The 25,753-nt window shown below is 33.7% G+C and overlaps 1 protein-coding gene across 1 annotated transcript; it reads right to left on the bottom strand.

The window, feature by feature from the left end:
• Positions 1-6,354: 6,354 nt before the first annotated feature.
• On the bottom strand, positions 6,355-24,142 carry LOC134714394 (uncharacterized). Its single transcript, XM_063575635.1, has 9 exons — positions 24,128-24,142; positions 24,029-24,066; positions 23,372-23,991; positions 22,767-22,820; positions 9,619-9,702; positions 8,759-8,897; positions 7,811-8,649; positions 7,321-7,374; positions 6,355-6,368 (listed from the first exon to the last, which is right to left on the bottom strand). Exons 1-9 carry the CDS (start codon positions 24,140-24,142, stop codon positions 6,355-6,357), a joined length of 1,857 nt encoding a protein of 618 aa, XP_063431705.1.
• Between the last annotated feature and the right edge of the window lie 1,611 nt (positions 24,143-25,753).

The raw sequence follows: 25,753 nt of genomic DNA, 5'->3' as shown, positions 1-25,753 counted from the left end.
AATATTACGTAATATGGTCATTTATTCATTGTAATGAAATGTAATTTGAAATTGATGTGTAATTAATGGTCGTCGTCATATATTGGGAAGGGGTATATTAAACAGTCTACCGGTTTATTACTGAAGTAATGCCGGCGTCACACATTGGCGTATAGACCGGCGTGCACCAAACGTACAGAGAAAATTGACAAGATCGGTATACGTTAGTTGCACGCCAGAGGAACGCTAAGTAATCGTCATACGCGCGTTGCATAAGTTTGAAGTGCGTCGAAATACAAAAGGTATACGCTTGGTGAACGCTACAACTCGAGGAAATTTTAATGCAGCAAAACCATTTTCATTCAGCTGAAGCGTGTGTCTAGCGTATACCTGTACGCTACACACACGTTATACATATGCTACAAACGCGTTGAGCGCGCTACCGATAAGTTTGAGACACGTTAAGGGCACGTTGTAGACACTTCGAGATCGGCTTTAACTAAAACGTATGCGGGGTGTGTTTGAAATGTTTGTAACAACCACACCCTACAATAAATTGTCCAAGATACGATTTTTTCCTTCTTAACTTGCATTCTATCTACATTAGACAAACGCCAGGCATACGCAACCGTATTTGTCTTGAACGCCCGATATATGCTTATTTAAGTACGCTTCTCCTTCGCCCAATACACGATTAAAGCTTAATGTGCGCACGTTACAGGTATGACTGACAGGTTGGATGCATTCAAAATTACTAGCATATTGGCAGCGATCACATTTTTTCAACACTCCCCGCTAAAAACTTCCCGTATCTTTGACTACTGTGAAACATAACAAACTATCATAATCAGTTGGAAATGGTATAAACGGCACGAAGCACAAAAACAACTTATAAAAGGACAAAATTACACAGTACTGGCCATGGTATAAAATAATTTATAATCATTAAAACCGAATGAAAAGAAATGATCTACCGAAGCACATTTTATATAAAGCACGGAACTTTTCAAAATCCTATAAAATAATAAAAAGAGGCGTTAAAACTTTATCAAAAATATGTTTATGCTTTAGACATAAAATTTGATGTTATTTTATTTTAACTTTAAATAAATATTTCATTAGAAGTTAGCTTAAATGTAATAAGATTTTAAAAGTTATGCGTTTGTTTTAAATCACTTACGAACCGATAATATTCATCATACGACACTTCCAAGAAAGAAGTATAAAGGACAATCAAAGTTCTTCTCAATTTTAATCTGAAACATCAACCGAAGAAAAAAAATGGTAAAGAAACGAATAAGCTAGCATCATTATATAACTTCACATTCCACAAAATTGAAGCAATTCCAATGACAAACCTAAAATCAAAGGTTGGTGAATACGTGCATAGTCGATCGAATTTTAAATAAATTATGTCATAGATACAATTGAGCCTGCTTCATATCTTGACTCACATCTTGAAATTCGAAATGAGGTGATTGGATAACTACAAATATCACAACTGAAAAGATTTCCCCGAATAAATTGTTTCAAATATTGAAGCCTCGGACTTAAGAATATTAGCCTTGCTGTAATGCATATCGTAGTTCCCTCAGAGTCTTTGGATATTTCAAAAATAATTGAACAAGAAACAATATTTTTCTCGTGAACATCAGAAGAATGTTTTTGATAGATTGTGGTGATTGTTGATTGTACTATATCGTCTAAGGTTGTCAAATTTGAAAAGTGGGCATATTTAGTTGTACATATATAAAGAGTAACCTTAATGTTATAACTAAATGGTGAGAATTATTGTCATCTTCCTTTACGATCGAAAAAAATACATTGATCAATGAAACAAAAGCACATGCAATATCATAAGAAACAATCGAACTGACAATGTCATAGCAAAAATTACAAGTGGATCTAAGGAGCCTGTGTCACTCATCTTGGAATATGTGCATAATCAACAAAGGAAACTTTCCAACATTGTAGACGAAAAAAGAATTCCTGACAAAAAAATCTGTTTTCGTTATCTTTTATTGCTGACCGTTTAGACTCTTTTTATTTTACACTTTTTTACTTCATCACAAACACAAAACGGAATGAAAAATCCTTATTGAGGGGCTGGGTAATCACTCATTTAACGAGTTACAGACAACTGTCTATATAAACAAAATGTGAATTGTTAGTAGATTGTGCCTTGCTGACCATTTATGTAATTTAAAGTGTTTTTTAACCAGTTATAATTACTACCATGACATGCAAAACCCTCAAAACATGATAAAAATCGTCTTTAAAGGGCATTAATCCCAAGAAGACGTCATACGATTTCATCTATATTGTCTTAATTGTAGATTTATTTTGTCTGATAATTTTTGCTTATTTAAGTTTTTATTTTTCTATTTTCATTTCTATGAAATAACGCATAAACGGAAAAATGTCGGTTAGAATCATCATCAGAGGGAAATAAATTTAATAAGGCGTCGGCTGATGATTTTAACGATGAAAATTTATTTGTTATGCTGATAATTGATGCAAGTTAATGTTTTTTTATATCAATTATAGTTATAAAGAACAAAAATGGTTAACTATGTCATTTATGGCAATGACTATTATAAGAAGTCGTCAATTTTGACGCATATCGACAATATGTAGAGCTTAACAATCAGAATCCGATTTGCTCCAGTCAGATTTTCTCTATTCAGTTTTCAAAAAAATAAACAAAAAAAGAATGTGTCCATAGTACACGGATGCCCCACTTGCACTATCATTTTACATGTTCACTTGACCATGAAATTGGGGTCAATACTTTAATTTGGCATTAAAATTAGAAAGATCATATCATAGTTAACATGTGTACTAAGTTTCAAGTTGATTGGACTTCAACTTCGTCAAAAACTACCTCGACCAAAAACTTTTACCTGAAGCGGGACGAACGAACGGACGAACGAACGGATGAACGAACGGAGGCACAGACCAGAAAACATAATGCCCCTCTTCTATCGTAGGTGGGGCATAAAAAAAACTTGCATTTTACCTCAAAATTCTATTTTTATTCATCCCGGCGATGTTAGTAGCCAGACGAGGTTCATCGCACCAATTTTGAAACTACATACTCCAGCTATGATTGTGGCCAAGTTTGGTTAATTTGGACCAAGAGGAGAAAATTTACAAAAGTTAACGAATGACGACGACGACGGACGATGGACGTCAAGTAATGCGAAAAATAACATGAGTCATTAGGCGAAGTGAGCTCTAAACGGGCATACAATGAACAGTATACAAAACAAAACATACAAATACTACGACTGAACAACACGAATCCCACTTATTAACCCTAGTGGTCTCAGGGATTTTGAAACGATAAGTAGATCCTAAACCACAAAAAGTTTCCACCGGTTTACTCTGAACTTTCTTCCTTTCTTTGATAAATTTGTTTAACCTTATTCACGAAATTTGGAAAGGAATCAGAAAACAACCTAAGAAACAAGGATCTGTCAAGCGCCCGCTCCCCGAACTGGCTTTCTGTATAAAAAAAATTAAGCCTCCAAGATATTGCTGAAAACAATTTCGTTATCCAGACTCCTCCTCACCAGCCTTTTGTAGTAGGCGGGGTTACAGGAACAAATAATGTCTGACTTTCAAGTAGAAACATCTGACTCAGACTGTTAATAGTCGTTCCACTAATACCTGTTCACAATACACCATATTTTGCAATGTTATTTACAAAACTAAAACTATAGAGTATCTCGAATTCTGTTTAATATTTAGTGGTATCCTGATTAGTAAAAACAAACGTATGACAGGGCACATAGTTTTGCAAACAGTGAATTTTATAAAATGACTATATAAAAGATATACATGATTAAACTGAAGTGGTGATTAGCTATAGAATTAAAAACCAAATACATTACAAAACCACAGCCCTATTAGTCAAAGTCAATGCACCGCCCAAAGTGACGTCACATATAAATTCCTAAAACTTGTTCTGAAAATTAAGAGAATTTGGATGAAATCCAAGATTAGATTTGTATGACTAATCTAACTTATATCAATAACAGTGAAAAGTATAATACTAATTAACATTTAATTGAAGTAGTTATTAGATAATTAATCGTATTATCTAGCTTTGTGGTTGTTCTGATCAAACTGCAAACCAAATATATAGTGTAAATTTTGTTGACCCAAAAATAAGTCTAACAAATGAACTGGATGAGTAGTTGTCCCCCAATACAACAGAAAACATTCGATTTACAACTACAAACGTTAAAACATTTGAAAAAATCTGATGACAACAACAAACACAACATCAAAACTCAACAAATTAAATTGGGATGGATAAGTACCGTGCCACGTCTTAAAGCAATACGAATTCACACTCATCAAAACAGTAACATTCGGTAATAAGTCACGTTCGATAATGAAGAGATCAGACGACGTAATTACAAACCACAATCTAACACGTGGTCAAAATGTCTATAGTTAGTTTGGACAAAGATACATCGTATGGATCAACCAATTCGTGATTGTGTCCGTACAATTTTCGTTGTGTCATTTTTAATCTGTCCTCCTCATAACTTTGAAGGAGCAGTTTCTGCGTTAGGAGCACACTCCTGTAGACGAATTCCGTATAGTGTGAACATGCACGAGAATAACGTATTAATTGAGATATGTAAACACCATACGAAGGGGCAGAGGGTATGTTACTGCTGAGAAATGGGAAATTGATAATTATGAAGTTAAAATCGTTCCGTTTTCCATAGATTTTCGTGTGAAGTCGTCCATTTGTGTCAAAATTGAGGAAAAAATCAAGGTATAAAGCAGTATTTCTAGTATCAGCAGTATCCTTAATTTCAAGTTCAATGGGATATATGAGATGCAAGTATTGGCTGACATATGGGTTATTCAGTGATAGGACATCATCACTATATCAGAAAGTGAAATTAAAGAATTTCGCAAGGTGCTTTTCCTGTTTGTCTTTTAGAAGGGTTTGTTTAATTTCTGCTTCATACGAGTACAAAAACAAATCGGCTAGTAGGGGTGCACAATTACTACCCATTGGAAAACCGATTGTCTGTTCAAATCTGAATTCTCCAAACTCAACAAATATATTGTCGATAAAAAATTCCAGCATTTGATAATATCATCTTTAGTATATTTTCTGGTAGATTCAGTGTGGTTCTTCCCAAATGTGAATTATTGTAACCCAAAACAAGAAATTATTATCTATGAATCCCATTTAGCTCTGTTTAATGAGATGGTGGAGTCGATCTTTCAACTGAGCATGGGGAATAGTAGTGTAAAGGATAGAAAAATCAAGTCTTTATGTGGCTGCAAAATTGCAAAGATTGTGATCGAAGATTAAGCGGTAGATCTTTCGAATTTTTTAAATCTGGTTAAAGCCACTAGAAGAATATATCTCATCACAATACCTTTGAAACACATCTTTAACTGTAGAAAGAATAGTAGTCAGTATTTTATAAAGATGTTTATTCGAAAAACTTAGGATTCTCTTATCCCAGGCATAGGTTACCTTAGCCGTATTTGGCACAACTTTTTTGAATATAGGATCCTCGATGGTCTTCAACTTTGTACTTGTTTGGCTTTATAAATATTTTGACATGAGCGTCACTGATGAGTCTTATGTAGACGAAACGCGCGTCTGGCGTACTTGATTATAATCCTGGTGACCTTATAACTATTTAGTCGAACATTTTGTCGATCCAGGTATATATCGTTCTTTATATGGATTTTTGTGTAGTTTTAGTATTCAGTATAAATATTGATGGTCAATTTTCTTCGTTTTCTTTGATGTTGATACCATAAGAAAGAAGGACAGATTTGTGATTTTGTAAAATCTCGTCCTTGGTAAATGATGTTAAGGAATATGTAATTCGTATTAAATAGTGATAGTCTATCCAATTAACGATGTTTAGTCAACACAAACTTGAGACTTTTTGGGACCATTTTCCCTTTACATTTTAGCAGTATTTGTATCATTGCCATATAAGCGGGAAATTTTGGTAACAATACAACTAGGTTCAACCTACTATTTTTCTTTAAATGACCTGTATCAAGTAAGGAGTATAGCAGTTGTTAACAAATAGTCCGTTTCTGTGTAATTTTGTGTTTCTTATTTTTGGCGGTCTAGTGTTTATGTTGTTCCATTTTTCATTCTTATTTTTGTTCTGTTTCACTTGGTTCTGAACATAGCAATCCTCAAACAAATGGATGTTGTTAGTATTTTGGAATTACTGTATTATGAGGAAAATAAAGTTCTAAACAATTGATTCTGATGACAATGTTTATTCTAATACCAAGTAAATACAATAAAAGAGAAATGAAGTTGTTTGTTCATCGACTTCAGGCGTCAAATAAATATACATATATTATTTAGTATGCTGATCCTACAAAACAAATGATATATATTAATATACTATCTAATTAAAAAATACATTTAATTTTGCATAAACTTTAAATCAAAATAGAACTTTTACTTATATTTTATTTATCCTGATAATGCTAGTTTATTTCAAATCATACTTTTACTTAGGTACCTTTGATAACTATTTACCCCACTTGGTCGATGCCACTGCTGGTGGACGTTTCGGCCCAGAGGGTATCACCAGGCTAGTAGTCAACACTTCGGTGTTGACATGAATATCAATAATGTGGTCATTTTTATAAATATATTGTATACAAAACTTTGAACTTTTTGAAAAACTAAGGATTTTCTTATCCCAGGCATATATTACCTTAGCCGTATTTGGCACAACTTTTTGGAATGTTTGATCCTCAACGCTCTTCATCTTTGTACGTGTTTGGGTTTATAAGTATTTTTGATTTGAGCGTCACTGATGAGTCGTATGTTAGCGTACTAAATTATAATCCTGGTACCTTTGATAACTAGTATATAAAAATATGTAGGCACTATGTAATATGTTTTGTCTGGATTGATATAAAACTGAAGGGAGGTATATTAGGTCCATTGTTGTTTTATCAACATTTCACAACATGTTAGTATGTCAAATTTATAAAAATGTTTGGGATAAATTTCATCGACTGCCCTAACAAAGTTAATCAAGTACTCAGTATATGTTGCTGTTGTCTGATTAAAACTCAAATCATTAATATATTGTTATATCATAATTCGTTTCTGTGTGTGTCGCTTTTTAGTGTTGTGTTTATGTTGTGTTGTAATTCTCCTATTATATTTGATGTGTTTCCCCCTTAGTTTCTGTTTGTAACTCGGATTTGTTTTTTTCAATCGATTTATGAATTTCGAACAGCGGTATACTACTAGTGTCTTTATATATATATATATTTATTATTATACTTTAAACCTTTTTAAACGCTTACCTTTTCCAACAGATCTGCCACCGAATCCACTGCTTACACTTCCTTGAAGAGCAGCTGAAAACGACATCAAGATTACAGATAAAGATAAAAAGAATAAAAAGAAACACATCAACGCGTATTTTTAATCCATTCGAAATCTGTGTGATACAGCAGATCATGGTTACACATTTCAGGTTCGTAATTACTTACGCCAGTGCTGACGTTCGTCTACATAATAATTATCAATGTCGTCCGATTCAAGACAATGACATGTTTGAACTGTACCCCAACCCCATCCCTATAATAAGGGAAAAAATGAACGAGGGAAATCGTATACGTCATAGGTCGATGTTTATGAAACGAAAAATGTTATTTGCAGCACTTAATAAAATGTTTTGTTTATTTCCATTCGAAAACCGTTCCTTTATATTTTAAAAGTACTGCATCGCATAATTGCATATCTAAGAATATTTGTTTAAATTTGTTTAAATTTTTAACATAGAATATTGACCTTGAAGGCTAGCACTGCTGATTCCTCCTGAACCACCTCCAATACCACCTCCTAGTCCACCAGAAATTCCACCACTTAATCCTCCGGAAAGCCCTCCACTTAAACCGCCTGCTCCTCCGATATTTCCACTCTGTGCACTGAATCCACTTCCGAACTGTCCAGCAAATCCGCTGCTTCCTACTCCAGTTCCGAATCCAGATCTGCCAACAGAACCAGCAAATCCACCGTCAAATTGTCCAGCAAAGTTAGATCCAGCACCACCAGTGAATCCACCTCCTACTCCACCACCAATTCCTCCACTGATTCCACCACTAATTCCACCGCTCAAACTTGCTGCTAAGGTATTGGCAGATATGGTTTGTTGAAGAGCAGAGATGTAGGAAATCAATCTAAGGTATGCACTAATGCTGATGGAGATAGATCTGCCGGCACCAACACCACTAATTCCACCTCCCAAATTTCCGCTTAGAGCACCAGCCAGAGAACCTGAAATGCCACTGCCACCAATACCGCTTCCTAGACTTCCTCCCAAATTTCCGCTTAAAGCAGCGTTGAGGGAACTAGAGAGTCCACTACCGCCGAGGCCACCTCCCAGACTACCTCCAAAATTTCCACTTAGAGCACCAGAAAGAGAATTAGAAATTCCACTGCCTCCAAGACCACCTCCAATCCCTCCGGCCAAGTTTCCACTTAAGGCAGCGTTGAGAGAACTAGATAGTCTACTACCACCGAGACCACCTCCTAGACTGCCTCCCAAATTTCCACTTAGAGCACCAGCAAGAGAATTAGATATCCCACTGCTTCCAAGACCACCTCCAATCCCTCCGGCCAAGTTTCCACTTAAAGCAGCGTTGAGTGAACTGATAGTCCACTTCCGCCAAGACCACCTCCTAGACTACCTCCCAAATTTCCACTTAGAGCAGCGTTGAGAGAATTAGAAACATCTACGCCGCCAATTCTGCTTCCGATGCCACCACCAAGTTTCCGCTTAGAGCACCACTGAGAGAACTGGAAAGTCCACTGCCGAAGCCACCTCCAACATTTCCGCCAATAGATCCATCAATTGATCCACTGATAGATCCACCTACTGAAATAGTTTATACTATTATATTTAATGATAGCAAACCAAATTTAGCTTTTATAAATGTGTATGATCTTCCCGTAAATTGGTTATCGTTTTTCTTTTAAATTTTTCTCTGACTCTTGTTATCGAAATATTAAATAGAATGAAGTTATACTGTATTGACATTAAGATATATAAAAAAAGAGTTGAACAAATTTTAATCTGACATTTTTGAGAGTATGCGAAACCGAAAACATTTGCAAAACGGCACCTTTTGTAGCGTGCTTTCAGTCTTGGAGATTTCAACGCTCTTTACACGTTATTAATTCCTAGCAACAACCAACTGAGGAATCTGTAATTGCCCAGTTGGAAGGTTTAAGACCAGGTCGGCTTAATTTTTATAATTGATAACTGCATGTACCTAATGCATGTTACTGCACTGTATTTGCATGATATATAGGCCCTTGGACGTTCTTAAACCCATTATCAATCATTAATCTAAATCATTTTAAATTCGTCATAAAAATGAATCTCAGATTGAACTTGAAATCAAATCTTCACAAAAATTATTTTTTCTTGAAAGAGCTTTTCCAGGAACTAATTATAGATCACCAAAAAACTTTAAAAAATATTCAAACTAAGAATAAATAGAATAATTGACAAAAATAGTATTGTGTGTACTCACTGTTGAATTTTTTTTGTGAACTAGAGCGAAAATCATTTAATGTAAATTTAAACAACTAACCTCCTTTACCGCCGCCATATCTGGGTACAGCATTTGCAAAAGCAACGGACACTATGAGTACGGTAATAAAAATATTCATCCTGACTGTAAAAGATAAAACAAAAACTATTAAGGAAAATTTGACAAAAAGTACAAATAGTTGTTGTTATTAAATCTAATTCAAGATCCATTGGAAAAAATATGAATAATAATGTTGAGATATATAAACAGTGTTATCATTTGATCATTAATGTTTATGAATGTGAAGCAGTATTTGAAGATAGTTAGTTGAGCTTATAATTAATAATTTGAATTTGTTATACCTGGTGTTCTGTCTCTAGATGGTATCAATGGTATGTATTAATGATCCGCAATCATTCTATTTTATATATCTGTTTAAACGTGCTTTCCGCATTCTTTCCTGAACAGAAATGTTGACCCTGATGTATAGAATTTTTTTTTCTTGTAAGGTTTGATGTTCAGCACACTAGTGATTTTATATTTATAACAATTAGTTTCAAAACTAATGTTAAACGTTATTTCAAAAACCACAATTTAAATTTACTTCTGCTTACATGAGAATTTATTGATAAATATGAATCAGACAGTTTTATTTGCCATTTCGCACATTTTCCTAAAACAATGAGAAAAATTATTACGTAATATGGTCATTTATTTATTGTAATGCGATGTTATTTTAAATTGATGTGTAATGGCGAATAGTTTTTATAAAGGGAATAGTCCACGATCTTTTATTTGTCAATGAGCAAGTCACCATTTGGATTTCGAAATGTTTACATTTTGTGATTTCTTCAAACACATATCAATCAAATAAGTAACATGTTTTATCCAGTTAGCGCGTAGGGCATAGTCCAATGCGATTTTGGGCCACGATATATAATAAGCATGAGTTCGAATCCCGGCGAGTGAAGAAAAAATATATATACAGATCTAACATTGTTGGGTTGATGTTTAGACAAATTACATATATATATGTATACATTTCTTGAAAAAAAGCTGTTCATAACATTTTTGCAATATGTTTTTATTAATTCAATCGGGCAAACTCTCAAAAATACTGAACTCCGAGATAAATTCAAAACGGAAAGTTCCTAATCAAATGGCAAGATCAAATGATAAAACACATCAAACAAATGGACAACAACTGTCATATTCCTGACTTGGTACAGGCATTTTCATGGTTATTATATTCTTATTCGTTACATATATTACATAGACCGTCGTTCTTCTGATACCATTTTAATAATAAGTTTTTTGTTGGTAAAGTTTTCACTTGTATATATTTTAAATAATTTTCTTCTAAGTAATGAAACGTGAAAAAGTACAATTGATTTATACTAAGGTAATACTTATTTGTGAGATACGCGTCCATTTGCAAATACCAAAAGACAACTTTCGAGTTTAAAGCATTTCCGTCAAACGCTCTGGTTTTAGTGAACATCATTCGAGCGTTTAGGGGCATCGTTCCAATGTTGAGCGAGTAGCTGGGAAAACTATAATGTTATATTGCACGAACTATTCGGCAAATTAAATTGTAATAATAGACAATCAGCACTGCTGTCATTAGGGAATTGTAATTAAATACTTACAAAACAAACATTATTCCTAGTTTATCTTGCACAATGACGATCACTAAGACGCTTGGTAAACGTTAAAACTGCAGGGATACAGGCAATCCCCTTTAAGGTGGTATGGGAGTCTAAAATAAAAATGATAGAATTTGTTCATACTTTGTCAAAATGTAGTATCTATTGATACATGATCAAAAATATTATAAAAATGATAGGTCACCGTGCATTTTCTCAAGCTACAGGTTGTGACAAAATGACAAATTTTGTATGGATTATACAGGAAAAAACACCATTTTGTGAATAATAACTAAACAAAATGATAGAATTGTAAAAAAAAATTAGGAAATAATTGCTTTCAGACAATGCTTTGAGAATATCAAAAGAAAAGATAGGGTCACCGTACGTTTTTTTCTATCTAAAAGACAAAATAGGAAAATTTCATGTAGAGTCCTTCAGAAAATGCACTGTTATAGAGTTACCTCCCCTTAAAGCTAATTTGTAAAATATTCAAAAACAACCAAAATTAATCTACGTCTTGTAAATATATATATATTTCTAAGTTATATTCTTATAAAGTGGTTCTTTTTTATGAAAATTCACATCAAATTTTGCTAACTTGATAGAAAATATTGACCTTAGATTCTCTGTTTTTTACAATCCAAGATGGCGAAAGACACCCATACCACCTTAACTGGTAAAAAGACGTCACAAAGGCGCGCATAATTGACGATTTTTTTTCGGTGGCGGATTAACTTGAAAGTGGTCTATTGAGGGTTACAATTTTATCTTGACAATATGACTTGTATAATATGTTTGTTGAAAAACTTGAAGCATCAGTTTATGTCTACGAATGTTGAAGATACTTTTAATAGAACTTTCAGACAAAAACATCTGAAAACTATGACGCGGAATTAGGGTCATAAACATCGAATTTAGCATATGCTTAAATCATTTTAGCATATGCTATAATATAATTAAGCATATGCTAAAATGAATTTAGCATATGCCAAATTCATTTAAGCTTAAGCTTAATTCATTTTAGCATAAGATGAATTCATTTTTGCATAAGCTAAAATCAATTTAGCATATGCTGAATTGTTTTATACATAAATGTTGGCGCAGAATCAAGGTCATAAATATTAAAATTACAATGACTTTAGCTTATGCTAAAATGAATTAAGCTTATGCTAAAATGAATTCAGCTTATGCTAAAATGAATTAAGCTTATGCTAAAATGAATTAAGCTTATGCTAAAATGAATTAAGCTTATGCTAAAATGAATTCAGCTTATGCTAAAATGAATTTAGCTTATGCTCAAATAATTTTAGCTTATGCTGAAATGATTTTAGCTAATGCTGAAATGATTTTAGCTTATTCTGAAATGATTTTAGCTTATGCTAAAATGAACTCAGCTTATGGTAAATGAATTGTTTTATCCAATCAAAATCTCGCTTTCTTTAAATAACTACTTTTATACTCTGCTCTGGTATATAAATAAATAACCACTTTTCTCAAAATTAATTAATGATTTTCTTAACGTAACAAGTGGGGACTATGGCCCTTTGCCATCCCGCTAAATCCGCCTCTGCTACCATTTAAGCCGATTTTGTATAAAAATTAAGGTTTCGCATGTTGGAAATTTCTAAATTCATTTCAAATTCTTGACACGTGTTTGTTGTTTAAATAAACTTCTTTGTGTAATTGTTTATACATTGTATTCGACCTTTCAATCCTTAACGATGATATAGATACACAATGTGTACATTTGTTGCCGATTGCATGAATAAAAAATTTCACTACTGTATGGGGTTAAAAGGTGAAATACAATGTATACATTTATTTGAATTAATAATCTTTATTTGTCATATAAGCAACATTATACTTGTGACATAAACAAAAGTAACAACAACAATAAAATAACTGAGTTGAACACACACATATCTATATATATACTAGTAAAACTAACTAAGAGTCCCCTGTCCCCAGCTCTAAAGACTGTTTTATAAAGGAACCTGTTTTTTTCACTTGGTTTATATTAGAAGGATTTAGTAGGATTACTAGTTTTTGTGTATCAGATAGATTTGAAAACATAGGATTATCTATTGCCATGTCATTAAAAAGTTTTATACGTAAAACGTTATTAATTTGACAGTGGAGAAGAAAATGATTTTCATCTTCTAAGGTTTTACAAGTTAGACATGTTCTATTGTCTCGAGGTATTTTTAGATATCTGCCCTAGATTACAAGTTGAGATTGGAACAAATGATGTTTTTCAATCTTGTTCAATGATTTAGCACCATCAGAAATACAGGTCAATTTTTATTTGCAGCATAATCCCATTTGTAGTTTTCGAGTAGTTCTATTTTTGATCGTTCTTAAATTTTGCCAATCTTGGAGGGGTCATGCTATGCCACACCTCCGGGGACTTCGAACCCACCCCATCGTGTTTCGACCATCTGTATATTAATTTCAGATTTCAAATCCACAATTTACCAAAATTAAGTAAAACAGTGACAAAAGAAAATCTCCAAAAAAGAACGTTTAAAAAATTATGCTTAATCCAACAGCAACCATTTGATGTTCTGGCCGGGGGGAGCTATCCAGCCTCAGCATATGCTTAAATTGAAAGAAAATTTCTTTCGTCTTGTCGCCAAAAAAACCCATACCCCTTACCGTCCCCCAAGCCTTAGCCGCAAAATCACTCGAGAAGAACAAATGCTTCCAAGCAAGCGGTGCATGAGAGAATAGCAAAATCAATTTCTCGGCCATTTACGAAAAACTTAAGATCCCGTTGTTTAACTGGGTTAATGGTCAAAAACGTTCCAATTATATTGAGCGTAGCAGGAATTTTTCCCTTTTAATCAAACACTGACTTTGTTTAAAAACTGTGCGCACTGTTGTATTGCTTGAAAAAAGATCAAGCACAGTCACTTTTTTCAGAAAAAAATATAACTGATACCTTAATTTTTCTAACACGAGTGCCTGTGAGGCCAAGTAAATTTTCAGCTCAATTGCATTTGTAGTTTTAGATCGAGTGCTGTTTTCAATTTATGCATTTTCCTTTTTTAGCGATATAAAGTGGTGTGTGTGTGGGGGGGGGGGGGTAAATCGAGTCGAATAAAGTGGGCCACCCGGCATTTTATGATTTTATGGCATGATCTAGACTATTGGGATGACAGGCAACCATACGGCCTTCAATAATGACAAAAACCCATACTGTATGATCGGCTCTATTTTTGTTTTACAAAAAATCAGAAATAAGTCGACAAACATGAATCATCGGCAACCACGAAACTATAGGCTTCTTACTTGGGACAGGCACATACAAAATATACTCCTGACTTGGGACAGGCGCAAAAATGCGGCGGGGTTAAACATGTTTATGAGATCTCACCCCTAATACCTCTAGCCAATGTAGAAAAATAATTAAGTAGGAGCCTATTTTCAGATATGTCTATAAACCCTAAGGTTGCACAAGATTCAAACGTATTTAACAGACTTCTAAAAATTAGGGGTAGGCATGTTAGACTCTTTAGACCTAAACTCGGAACTTTGGTGAAAACAAACCATCAGTTGTCCCACCTGGGCCTTTTGGCCCATTAGACATTTGACCATTACCTATAAAATGCACATAGTAGGTAAAAAGTATTGACGAAGGGAAATTTTGACACTCTTTAAAACATTTGGGGTAGGCATGTTAGGCCATTTAGACCCAAGTTCGGACTTTTTGAAGACAAACCATAAAATATCTATGTTTGGATCTATGGTGAAGACAAACTATGAAATGTCCCACCTTAACCTTTAGGCCCATTCAACCTTAGACCATTACCTATCATTTGTACCTAGTGGTTAAACATTTACCAAAAGGAATGTTTGTCAGTTTTTGTTAAAATTAGGGGTAGGCATGTTAGACCCTGCAGACATAAGTTTGGACCTATGGAGAGGACAAAACATGAGTTGTACTACTTGGGCCTTTATGACCATTGGAACTGTGCTCTGTTTTTGCATTTGGTGTAATTATACAATAAGTGTAAAAACAAAGTCACTTGGTACAAAGAAAAAAATCGCTGTGTTCGTGACATTTTTTCTTTCTGCTTTCCTAACTCAATTTTGCTTAACCAGTCGGACTTAAAGCCTGGACCATTTGATTTTTTAGGTATTATCTGAAACTATACAATAATTTTGTCGATTTTTGTCTTGTATATGATATGTAGAATATGGTGAACCTTAAAGAAGCTCAGCTAGTCCTAACTTTTATTTTTATTGCAAATTTCCGATGGTCAATAACCTTTGGATCACAACTTTTCAAAAAACCTGAATTGTAGAATACAAGTTCATTGCGTTTCTCATAAAATTGAGAATGGAAATTGGGAATGTGTACTTGACCAGAGAACAGACAACAGCAGGAGGTCACCAAAAGGTATTCAACGCAGAGCGAGAAATTCCCGCACCCGGAGCCTCTGGTCTTTGTAAGTCTTGTATTATTTTATTTTAGTTTCTTGTGTACAATTTGGAAATTAGTATGGCGTTCATTATCACTGAACTAGTATATATTTGTTTAGGGGCCAGCTGAAGGACGCCTCCGGGTGCGGGAATTTCTCGCTACATTGAAGACCTGTTGGTGATCTTCTGTTGTTGTTTTTTCTATGTTCGGGTTGTTGTCTCTTTGACACATTCCCCATTTCCATTCTCTATTTTATCCATTAAGAGTTGGAACTGGCGTGTCCTAATTTTCTAATAATCATCGTAAATTTCATTAATGTCATCCAATATAAAAAAAATCTACAATATTCGACGTCAGATTTAATTTTCATTTTAATGATTCTTCTACAAAAAATCTTTAGAAGAGTACTTGGAGTCGCATGGATATAGCCGGGAACCAATCTTTGTATTGTTACCCGAGAAACGCAAACACTAAACATATTTTTCCTGAAACATCCCAAAACATTCTGGTGACATGTTTTACTGTGAACGAATGAGATATGCTTTAGGTTGCATTGAAAATGCAATTTCCCATAGGAACTCCTTTTACGGCTAAAACTGTACCACTTTAACTATGAAGTTTAAAAAAAATCTTATCCTAGAATTGAAAGTTCATCACAGTGCACCACAATTTTTTTCAAAGGTCAAAATATAGGGCTGTGCGGCATATTTTCAACGTTTATATGCTCTGAACTTCTCAGAGTTTAAACTAACACTAATTTTCTTAACTACCCCTACCTCGAATGAAAAGTTACCACATATTTCAATGTAAACAATATGCACATGTTTATTTACTGGTAACATTCCCAAGTTATGTCTCTGTGAGATGGAACACAGAGAGCATAAGTGGGAACCAGTATGTTAACAAAATTAATTTACTATGAATATTTAAGACCTCCCCAAAAGAAGCGTGTTTTGAGAAACAGCTGTATCTACATAGTGCAACCTTTACTAGTTTACAGTAGAGATCACTTCTAACATTAAGTTACTGTCAAGAGAACTGTTCTGGAACAGTAAGTAGTTCTCATGACACCGTTGTGGCACCGTTAAAGTCCAAAATGATAAGTTCTGCTTAAGTTAACAAAAAACGCCGTCCAAGTCCACACATTTTTTTTCATTTAAAAAAATCCACGTTTTTTAGTAGCTATACTGGTCACATTTCAATTTATCATGATATTTATGAAGCGCTTCATTCTTACAACCCTATGAAATTACAAAAAGAAGCTTCCTATACTTCTAATTACATTTTTATCTAGGATCATGGAAACACGTTTTTTTTTTTATTATTTTTGTATTAAATTCACTTGTGCACTTTATTGTGGGACCTCGTGTTATCGTGAAGGATATATTTTATTGTGTAATGCAATTGCTTAAGGAATAACACGTGATGTACAGTAAGCATATCAGAATGCATCTTTTTGAAGACAGTTTCTTGAACATCGTGAAAGATCTGAGGATACGAAGACTTTAAATCATTCTTCAATTATATGATTATTGATATTTGTTATAGGTAAAGACAAAATAGATTTGTATGTCTAACCCGGGTCTCTTTTGTTGGTGAATAGAGATGAAATCGTGCAATGCCATTGAATCTAAATATCTTATAATACCACACAGACTAGGTGAATTATAGCCATATCAGTCTATTTATCCCACCTTTATAACTTTTATTTCTATAAATACAAATGTAAGATTGTTTTATTTTGTATCAATAATTTTCAATTTTCATTTTTTTTTTCGCAGTATATTTTTGAAAGCGAACGATACGGTGCTTTTTGTCAGACACTTTTGCTTTTCGAGTTTTGCTTTTTGTCTATAATTTTTTTCGACACTTTTGTTTTTTGTCCGTTTTGTTTTTCGTCCAATAATTTAGCTTTTTGTCCGCTGATTTTCTCAACTTTCTCATCCAAGTCACAGTTTGTAAAAGTAAACCATTATATATAGGGCAGCCTATATAGCTATATATTCTGACACCCCATTATTCCGACACTCTATTGGTCCGACACCCAAGTAGTCCGATACGCCATTAATCCGACACCCAAATAGTCCGACGTCCAATAGTTCGATATCTAATAAGTCTGAAATCGAAATATGGCAAAAAATGTACTTTTTTATAAAAGAAATCTAAATAAACTTTTTAAGGATCGTTCAAGATTTAGAATAGGACATTGACCTTCGTGGGAACAGGAGAATACTGACAATGGCAATCCTAGAAATTAAGGATCGTAGTCGAACACCCTTATAAAAACGAGCTGGGTTTATTTCACAACCTCAATGTTGACATGATATAGTGATTACTGCATGCAAATAAACTCTTTATGATCACTCGGCAAACGAGGCATAGGAATTTCTTTAAATAGTAAAAAAAAAGATATGGTATGATTGAGACAAATCTCAAACAGAGAACAAATGACATAAAAGTTATATCGCTAATTATAGGTCACCGTACGGCCCTCAACAATGAGAAAAACATAAACCACACAGTAAGCTATAAAAGGCATAGAAATTTAAAATGTAAAAACAATTCAAAAGAGAACCTCATGGCCTGATGTTTAAAACAATAATAAAAATACACAGCAAGAAAAACAACCACTTCATTATAAGCTCCTGACTTACAAAATGCGGCGAGGAAAAGAAATGGAAAGCAGAATACCGTGTGCAATTTAAAGACGAACTGGCACAAAAAAGTATTATGAATACCATTCGAACAGTCTAATTAGCACACACAAAAGATAGTTCAAACAAAACAATCGCCATGTGCTGACTAGTAATGTATTTTCTTATAAACATTATTGAATTAAGTTTTGTGACGTTTTATGACAATGTTGATTTGTTTTTCGTAATACACAGAGGAGATCATGTTATTTTGTTACAAGAAATATTTGAAGGACTGAATTCTTTAAAAGAACATTGTGTCTGGTTTAATAAAAGTCTAAAAGTCATAACATGTGTAAAGATAGAAAGTACTAATTTTGTGAGAAAAAGAAAGTAATTGACAATGTAATGGGTGTCAGTTAAGCAGAAATGTGTTTTGTATCGAGAGAATATTTGCTTCAGTATTGCATTGTACGGTGGCAGAATGCGGCCATGAAAGAAACAAAAATATGTTGCTCCCTCAAGATACTATGTCGTTCCCTCAAGATGATATGTCGTTCCCACAAGATAGTTATCTCGTTCCCTCAAGATACTATGTCGTCCCCACAAGATACTATGTCGTTCCCTCAAAATACTATCTCGTTCCCTCAAGATGTTATGTTGTTCCAACAAGATTGTTATGTCGTTCCCACAAGATACTATATATATATATATATAACTAGATTTTAACTGACGTGGAAAGGTAACATATGCCCACCGAAAGCTCTTTTTTTGAGAGCCCAGGTGGTCGTGTGGTCTAGCGGGACGGCTGCAGTGCAGGCGATTTGGTGTCACGATATCACAGTAGCATGGGTTCGAATCCCGGCGAGGGAAGAACCAAAAATTTGCGAAAGTAAATTTACAGATCTAACATTGTTGGGTTGATGTTTAGACGAGTTGTATATATATAGTTATATATAAACGAGTCTAAATTGAAAACTACGTTCAAACCTATGACTGAGTTGGATAAAAACCGCAATTTTTATACGTGTGCATGTCAAACAAATTTCGTTGTAGAAGGGTCTAAAAACAGCACAAACAACATTTTCCAAAAGAGTGAAAAAGTATATTAAAACAAAACGCATTTGACTAACAGGTCGAACAACTGATGTTCTTTAACCCTGCTGATTGCCATTGGCGATTGCCAAATAAAATTGATCACAGGTTGTAACAAAATGGATCTTATTATAAATTTAATACGTCACAGAAAGAAAAAAAAATTGTTAACTTGTGGACAGGATGTTGTGCCACAAACATTCGGTGTCAATATTTCTTTAGTACACCATATCCGGATTTCGACAATAAATGTCTCTTCAGTGATGTTAGGGATCGAAACGGTATTTGGAAGGCCATATAAAAAGCACCCTCATTTTTAGAGAAAGTACCCTCATTTTTAGATTAACTCTTGAATTTTAAGAGTCAATATATAGGATGAACGGATCATATAAACCGGAGGGAAAATATGATACATGCCCAAACAAAAAATATAAACGAGTCTAAATTGAAAACTACGTTCAAACCTATGACTGCGTTGGATAAAAACCGCAATTTTTATACGTGTGCATGTCAAACAAATTTCGTTGTAGAAGGGTCTAAAAACAGCACAAACAACATTTTCCAAAAGAGTGAAAAAGTATATTTAAACAAAACGCATTTGACTAACAGGTCGAACAACTGATGTTCTTTAACCCTGCTGACTGCCATTGGCGATTGCCAAATAAAATTGATCACAGGTTGTAACAAAATGGATCTTATTATAAATTTAATACGTCACAGAAAAAAAAAATTGTTAACTTGTGGACAGGATGTTGTGCCACAAACATTCGGTGTCAATATTTCTTTAGTACACCATATCCGGATTTCGACAATAAATGTCTCTTCAGTGATGTTAGGGATCGAAACGGTATTTGGAAGGCCATATAAAAAGCACCCTCATTTTTAGAGAAAGTACCCTCATTTTTAGATTAACTCTTGAATTTTAAGAGTCAATATATAGGATGAACGGATCATATAAACCGGAGGGAAAATATGATACATGCCCAAACAAAAAATATAAACGAGTCTAAATTGAAAACTACGTTCAAACCTATGACTGCGTTGGATAAAAACCGCAATTTTTATACGTGTGCATGTCAAACAAATTTCGTTGTAGAAGGGTCTAAAAACAGCACAAACAACATTTTCCAAAAGAGTGAAAAAGTATATTTAAACAAAACGCATTTGACTAACAGGTCGAACAACTGATGTTCTTTAACCCTGCTGATTGCCATTGGCGATTGCCAAATAAAATTGATCACAGGTTGTAACAAAATGGATCTTATTATAAATTTAATACGTCACAGAAAAAAAAAATTGTTAACTTGTGGACAGGATGTTGTGCCACAAACATTCGGTGTCAATGTTTCTTTAGTACACCATATCCGGATTTCGACAATAAATGTCTCTTCAGTGATGTTAGGGATCGAAACGGTATTTGGAAGGCCATATAAAAAGCACCCTCATTTTTAGAGAAAGTACCCTCATTTTTAGATTAACTCTTGAATTTTAAGAGTCAATATATAGGATGAACGGATCATATAAACCGGAGGGAAAATATGATACATGCCTAAACAAAAAATATAAACGAGTCTAAATTGAAAACTACGTTCAAACCTATGACTGCGTTGGATAAAAACCGCAATTTTTATACGTGTGCATGTCATATATATATATATAAATCTTTTAACCCAATATGTTGTAAATAAAACTTTTAAAGAAATCTTGAACCAAACAAAATTGATTTTTTGAGAAATTTTACAGAAAACTAGAGTGTATAAAAGAAGTCAATGTTTAAGGGAAAATACCATTTCTAACACCTAAATTAAAAGATAATAAAAAGGATTCACTAGAAGGTAATATTACCTTTACTGAAATATCACAAGCTTTGAAAAGGATGAAAAATAATAATAGTCCGTGGTCAGATTGCTTCACAGCAGAATTGTTCAAGGTGTTTTGGATAAACATAGATATTTTGTCTTCGTGTCAATAAAATAGGGCAAATATCAGTCGTTCAGAAGCAGGAAGTAATCACATGTAATTATTCTGACCAAACACGCTTTATTGCTGGGAAATTTTTTGGGGCGACTGGTTTCTACATGCTATTGAAAACCGAATAAGTTTGAAAATGTAAAGCATTAGAGTATATTTCTCCACAGTTATTGGTAGTATGAAATTAAAAAGTAGTCTTAGATTCTGCTATTGTTTCGGAAAACGGGAGAAGGTTTGGGCCCATTAAAACGTTTAATCCCGCTGCAAATGTTTGCACCTGTCCTAAGTCAGGAATCTGATGTACAGTAGTTGTCGTTTGTTTATGTAATATATACGTGTTTCTCGTTTCTCGTTTTGTTTATATAGATTAGACCGTTGGTTTTCCCGTTTGAATGGTTTTACACTAGTAATTTTGGGGCCCTTTAAAGCTTGTTGTTCGGTGTGAGCCAAGGCTCCGTGTTGAAGGCCGTACTTTAACCTATAATGGTTTAATTTTTAAATTGTTATTTGGATGGAGAGTTGTCTCATTGGCACTCACACCACATCTTCCTATATCTATTAGATTCGTTAAACAAATTTTTTGAAAATCAAAAAAATCAAACAACAAGGACTAGAATTATTGTTGGTTATGGAAGTGGTTTGTATTTTGTAATTTCTGTATTAAAAGGAAAACAAACTACTAAACACAATTGATTCTGATGACAATGTTTATTCTAATACCAAGTAAATACAATAAAAGAGAAATGGATTTGTTCGTTCATCGACTTCAGGCGTCAAATAAATATACATGTGTTATTTAGTATGCTCCTACAAAACAAATGATATATATTAGTATGTCTTATTGAAAAATACATTATATTTTGCATACACTTTTATCAAACTAAACATAGATTACACTAAATAAAACTTTACTTATCACTTTTTTATCCCTGATAATTTATTTTCAAATCATACGTTTACTTATTATTTTGGTATTTCTATATATATATATTATGTGTGTCATTTCAAATAATTGTATATTTCTTATGTTGGTTGTTTTTATATGTGAATGTTAATACAATAATATGCAAAGCACTATGTAAACTTCTTTGTTCAGATTGATATAAAACTGAAGAGATGTCTGTTAAATTATTTTTTTTAATATCAACATTTCATAAGATTTCATTATCTTCGAATAGAGTTTGACCCCGAAATGGCGAGATCAATTTAAATTAATGTGCACTGTAATTGATCACTTTTTCTTTTTGAGCATATTATAAATAATAAGATATAATATTGCCAATGATTATTAATAACTTTCGTGTTTTTCTTTTAAAAAATATTAGGTAAATTGACCCGAACTATCGAGAACACTGTCCTTGTTCTATGTCTGATTAAATCTTAAATCTTTATATCTATATATCTTGTTATATCTAAAACTTTTTTAAAACTTACCTTTTCCAACAGATCTGCCTCCGAATCCACTGCTTACACTTCCTTGAAGAGCAGCTGAAAACGACATAAGATAATAGATGAAGTTAAAAAGAATAATAGAAACACAACAACGCGTAATTTACTCAATTGAAAAACTGTACCATACAGCGAATCATTGGTTGCACATTCCAGATTCATAATTAGTTACGCCAGTGCTGACGCGCGTCTGAATAAGATTAATCGATGGCATCCGATTCAAGGCAATCAAATGGTTGAACTGCACCCAAACCCCATCCCTGTAAAAAAACGGGAAAAAATAAGAACGAGGGAAATCGTTATCGATCTTAAGTCGGTATTTATTAAATAAATAATGTTATTTACAACACTTAATTAAGTGTTTTGTTTCTATCTATTCTAATATATCAGGCTGTTTATTATGCTAATATTTCATCATAAGTTTGAAATGTGTCATTAACAGGATTATATATACATGTACTACTGGAGCAGTCACTAACAGATGTCCATTTCATATTCCGTTTCTTCATACATATAAAGTATCGCAAAATTTCATATTTTAGAATTCCTGTTTCAATTGGTATAACTTTTTTACATAGAAGAATACTGACCTTGAAGGCTAGCACTGCTGATTCCTCCTGCACCACCTCCAATACCACCTCCTAGTCCACCAGAAATGCCACCACTTAATCCTCCGGAAAGTCCTCCACTCAAACCACTGGCTCCTCCAATACCTCCGATTCCACTTTGTGCACTGAATCTACTTCCGAATTGTCCAGAAAATCCGCTGCTTCCTACTCCAGTTCCGAACCCAGATCTGCCAACAGAACCAGCCAATCCACCGTCAAATTGTCCAGCAAAGTTAGATCCAGCACCACCAATGAATCCACCTCCTACTCCACCACCGATTCCTCCACTGATTCCACCACTGATTCCACCGCTCAAACTTGCTGCTAAGGTATTGGCAGAGATGGTTTGTTGAAGAGCAGAGATGTAGGAAATCAATCTAAGGTATGCACTAATGCTGATGGAGATAGATCTGCCGGCACCAACACCACTAATTCCACCTCCCAAATTTCCGCTTAGAGCACCAGCCAGAGAACCTGAAATGCCACTGCTGCTAATACCGCTTCCTAGACTTCCTCCCAAATTTCCGCTTAAAGCAGCGTTGAGAGAACTAGATAGTCCACTACCGCCGAGACCACCTCCTAGACTACCTCCCAAATTTCCACTTAGAGCACCAGCAAGAGTATTGGATATTCCATTACCGCCAAGACCACCTCCGATGCCTCCGGCCAAGTTTCCACTTAAAGCAGCGTTGAGTGAACTGGATAGTCCACTTCCGCCGAATCCACCTCCTAGACTACCTCCCAAATTTCCATTAAGAGCAGCGTTGAGAGAGTTAGATACACCTACGCCGCCAATTCCGCTTCCAATGCCACCACCCAAGTTTCCGCTTAGAGCACCACTGAGAGAACTAGAAAGTCCACTTCCGAAGCCACTTCCAACATTTCCGCCAATAGATCCATCAATTGATCCACTGATTGATCCACCTACTGAAATAATTTATACAACGGTATTAAATGATAGAAAAACACATTTTGTTGTTTTGAATTTTTTTCTTTTCTAGTTAATTTCAATCATTTTTCTATAAAATTTCTTTTTTTTAAACTGTCTTATGTTATCGATTTTGGAAATAAAATTGGTGCCATATTTCTATAATTATTCTTTTTGTGATGATTATTATAATCTAAAACTATTTCTCACTTCATTAGAAAGATCGATATTTATACGTAATATCAATGACTTACGTTCCACTGTCGTACAAACTTATCCAAAAATAAAATCCGCATTGGTTTTAACAGATTTGTATAGAACTAAATCCCAGCAAAGCAATTGCCATACCGAAGTATTTACATAAAGATATTAAAAAAAGAGAATATTTTTATTCTGACATTTGGGGGTAGACTATTTTTGAAAGTTCTAACAAGAGTATTTGAAACCGTACAAATTTGAAAACGGCACCTTTTAAAGCATTATGATTCGAACGTGCTTTTAGTCGTGAAGAGTTCAACGCTCTTAACATGTTATGGATTCCCTGCTACAACCAAATGGGGAATCCATAATTATCCAGTTGTAAGGTTAAAGACCAGGTTGGCTAAATTTTTATAATTTATCAATTCCTGTATTTAATTCATGTTACTGCACTGTATTTGAACGATATATAAGCCCTTGAACGTTCATCAAACCATAATCAATCATTAATCTAAGTCATGTTAAATTCGTCGTAAAACTTAATCAAGTAATTGAATATGAAATCAGATCATCACAAATCGATATTTTTATTTTTTTAAAGAACTTTTTCAGGAATTAATTATAGATCACCAAAACACTTAAAAAAATATTCAAACTTTTCGAATTTTTCCTTAGTTTGGTAAAATAGAGCAAAAATCATATTATGTAAATTTAAAAAACTAACCTCCTTTACCGCCGCCATATCTGGGTACAGCATTTGCAAAGGAAACGGACACAAGGACTAAGGTAATAAAAGTATTCATCCTGACTGTAAAAGATTACAAGATATTAATAAACATTTATACATAAATACTTTTTGTTATTAAATCTTATTCAAGACGCATAGGAAATAATTATGAATAATAATGTTGAGATATATAACCAGTCTTATTATATGTCCTAAATGTTTATAAATGTGAAGCATTGTTTAAAGATATTTACTTGAGCTTATTATTATTAATTTGAAAGTGTTATACCTGGTGTTCTGTCTCTCGGTGATATCAATGGTATCTATGTATAAATAATCAGCAATTATTCTCTTTTATACATCTGTGTAAACATGCTTTCCGCATTCTTGCCTGCACATTAGTGTTGACCCTGATGTAGATAATTTAATTTTTTTCTAGTAAAGTTTGATGTTCAGCACACTAGTCATTTTATATTCATAACACTTAGTTTCAAAACTAATGTTTAACGTT

The sequence above is a fragment of the Mytilus trossulus genome, chromosome 4 (genome assembly GCF_036588685.1).
Source record: "Mytilus trossulus isolate FHL-02 chromosome 4, PNRI_Mtr1.1.1.hap1, whole genome shotgun sequence".
Taxonomy (NCBI): Eukaryota; Metazoa; Mollusca; class Bivalvia; order Mytilida; family Mytilidae; genus Mytilus; species Mytilus trossulus.
This window is presented reverse-complemented; position numbering and strand designations above follow the sequence as displayed.

Coding starts and splice junctions, on each gene's coding strand:
- LOC134714394 (XM_063575635.1), bottom strand. Junction 22,821..23,371: donor CAGCAGTGCTAGCCTTCAAG/GTCAGTATTCTT, acceptor TGTCGTTTTCAG/CTGCTCTTCAAGGAAGTGTA. Junction 9,703..22,766: donor AGGCAGATCTGTTGGAAAAG/GTAAGTTTTAAA, acceptor TATCTTTTACAG/TCAGGATGAATATTTTTATT.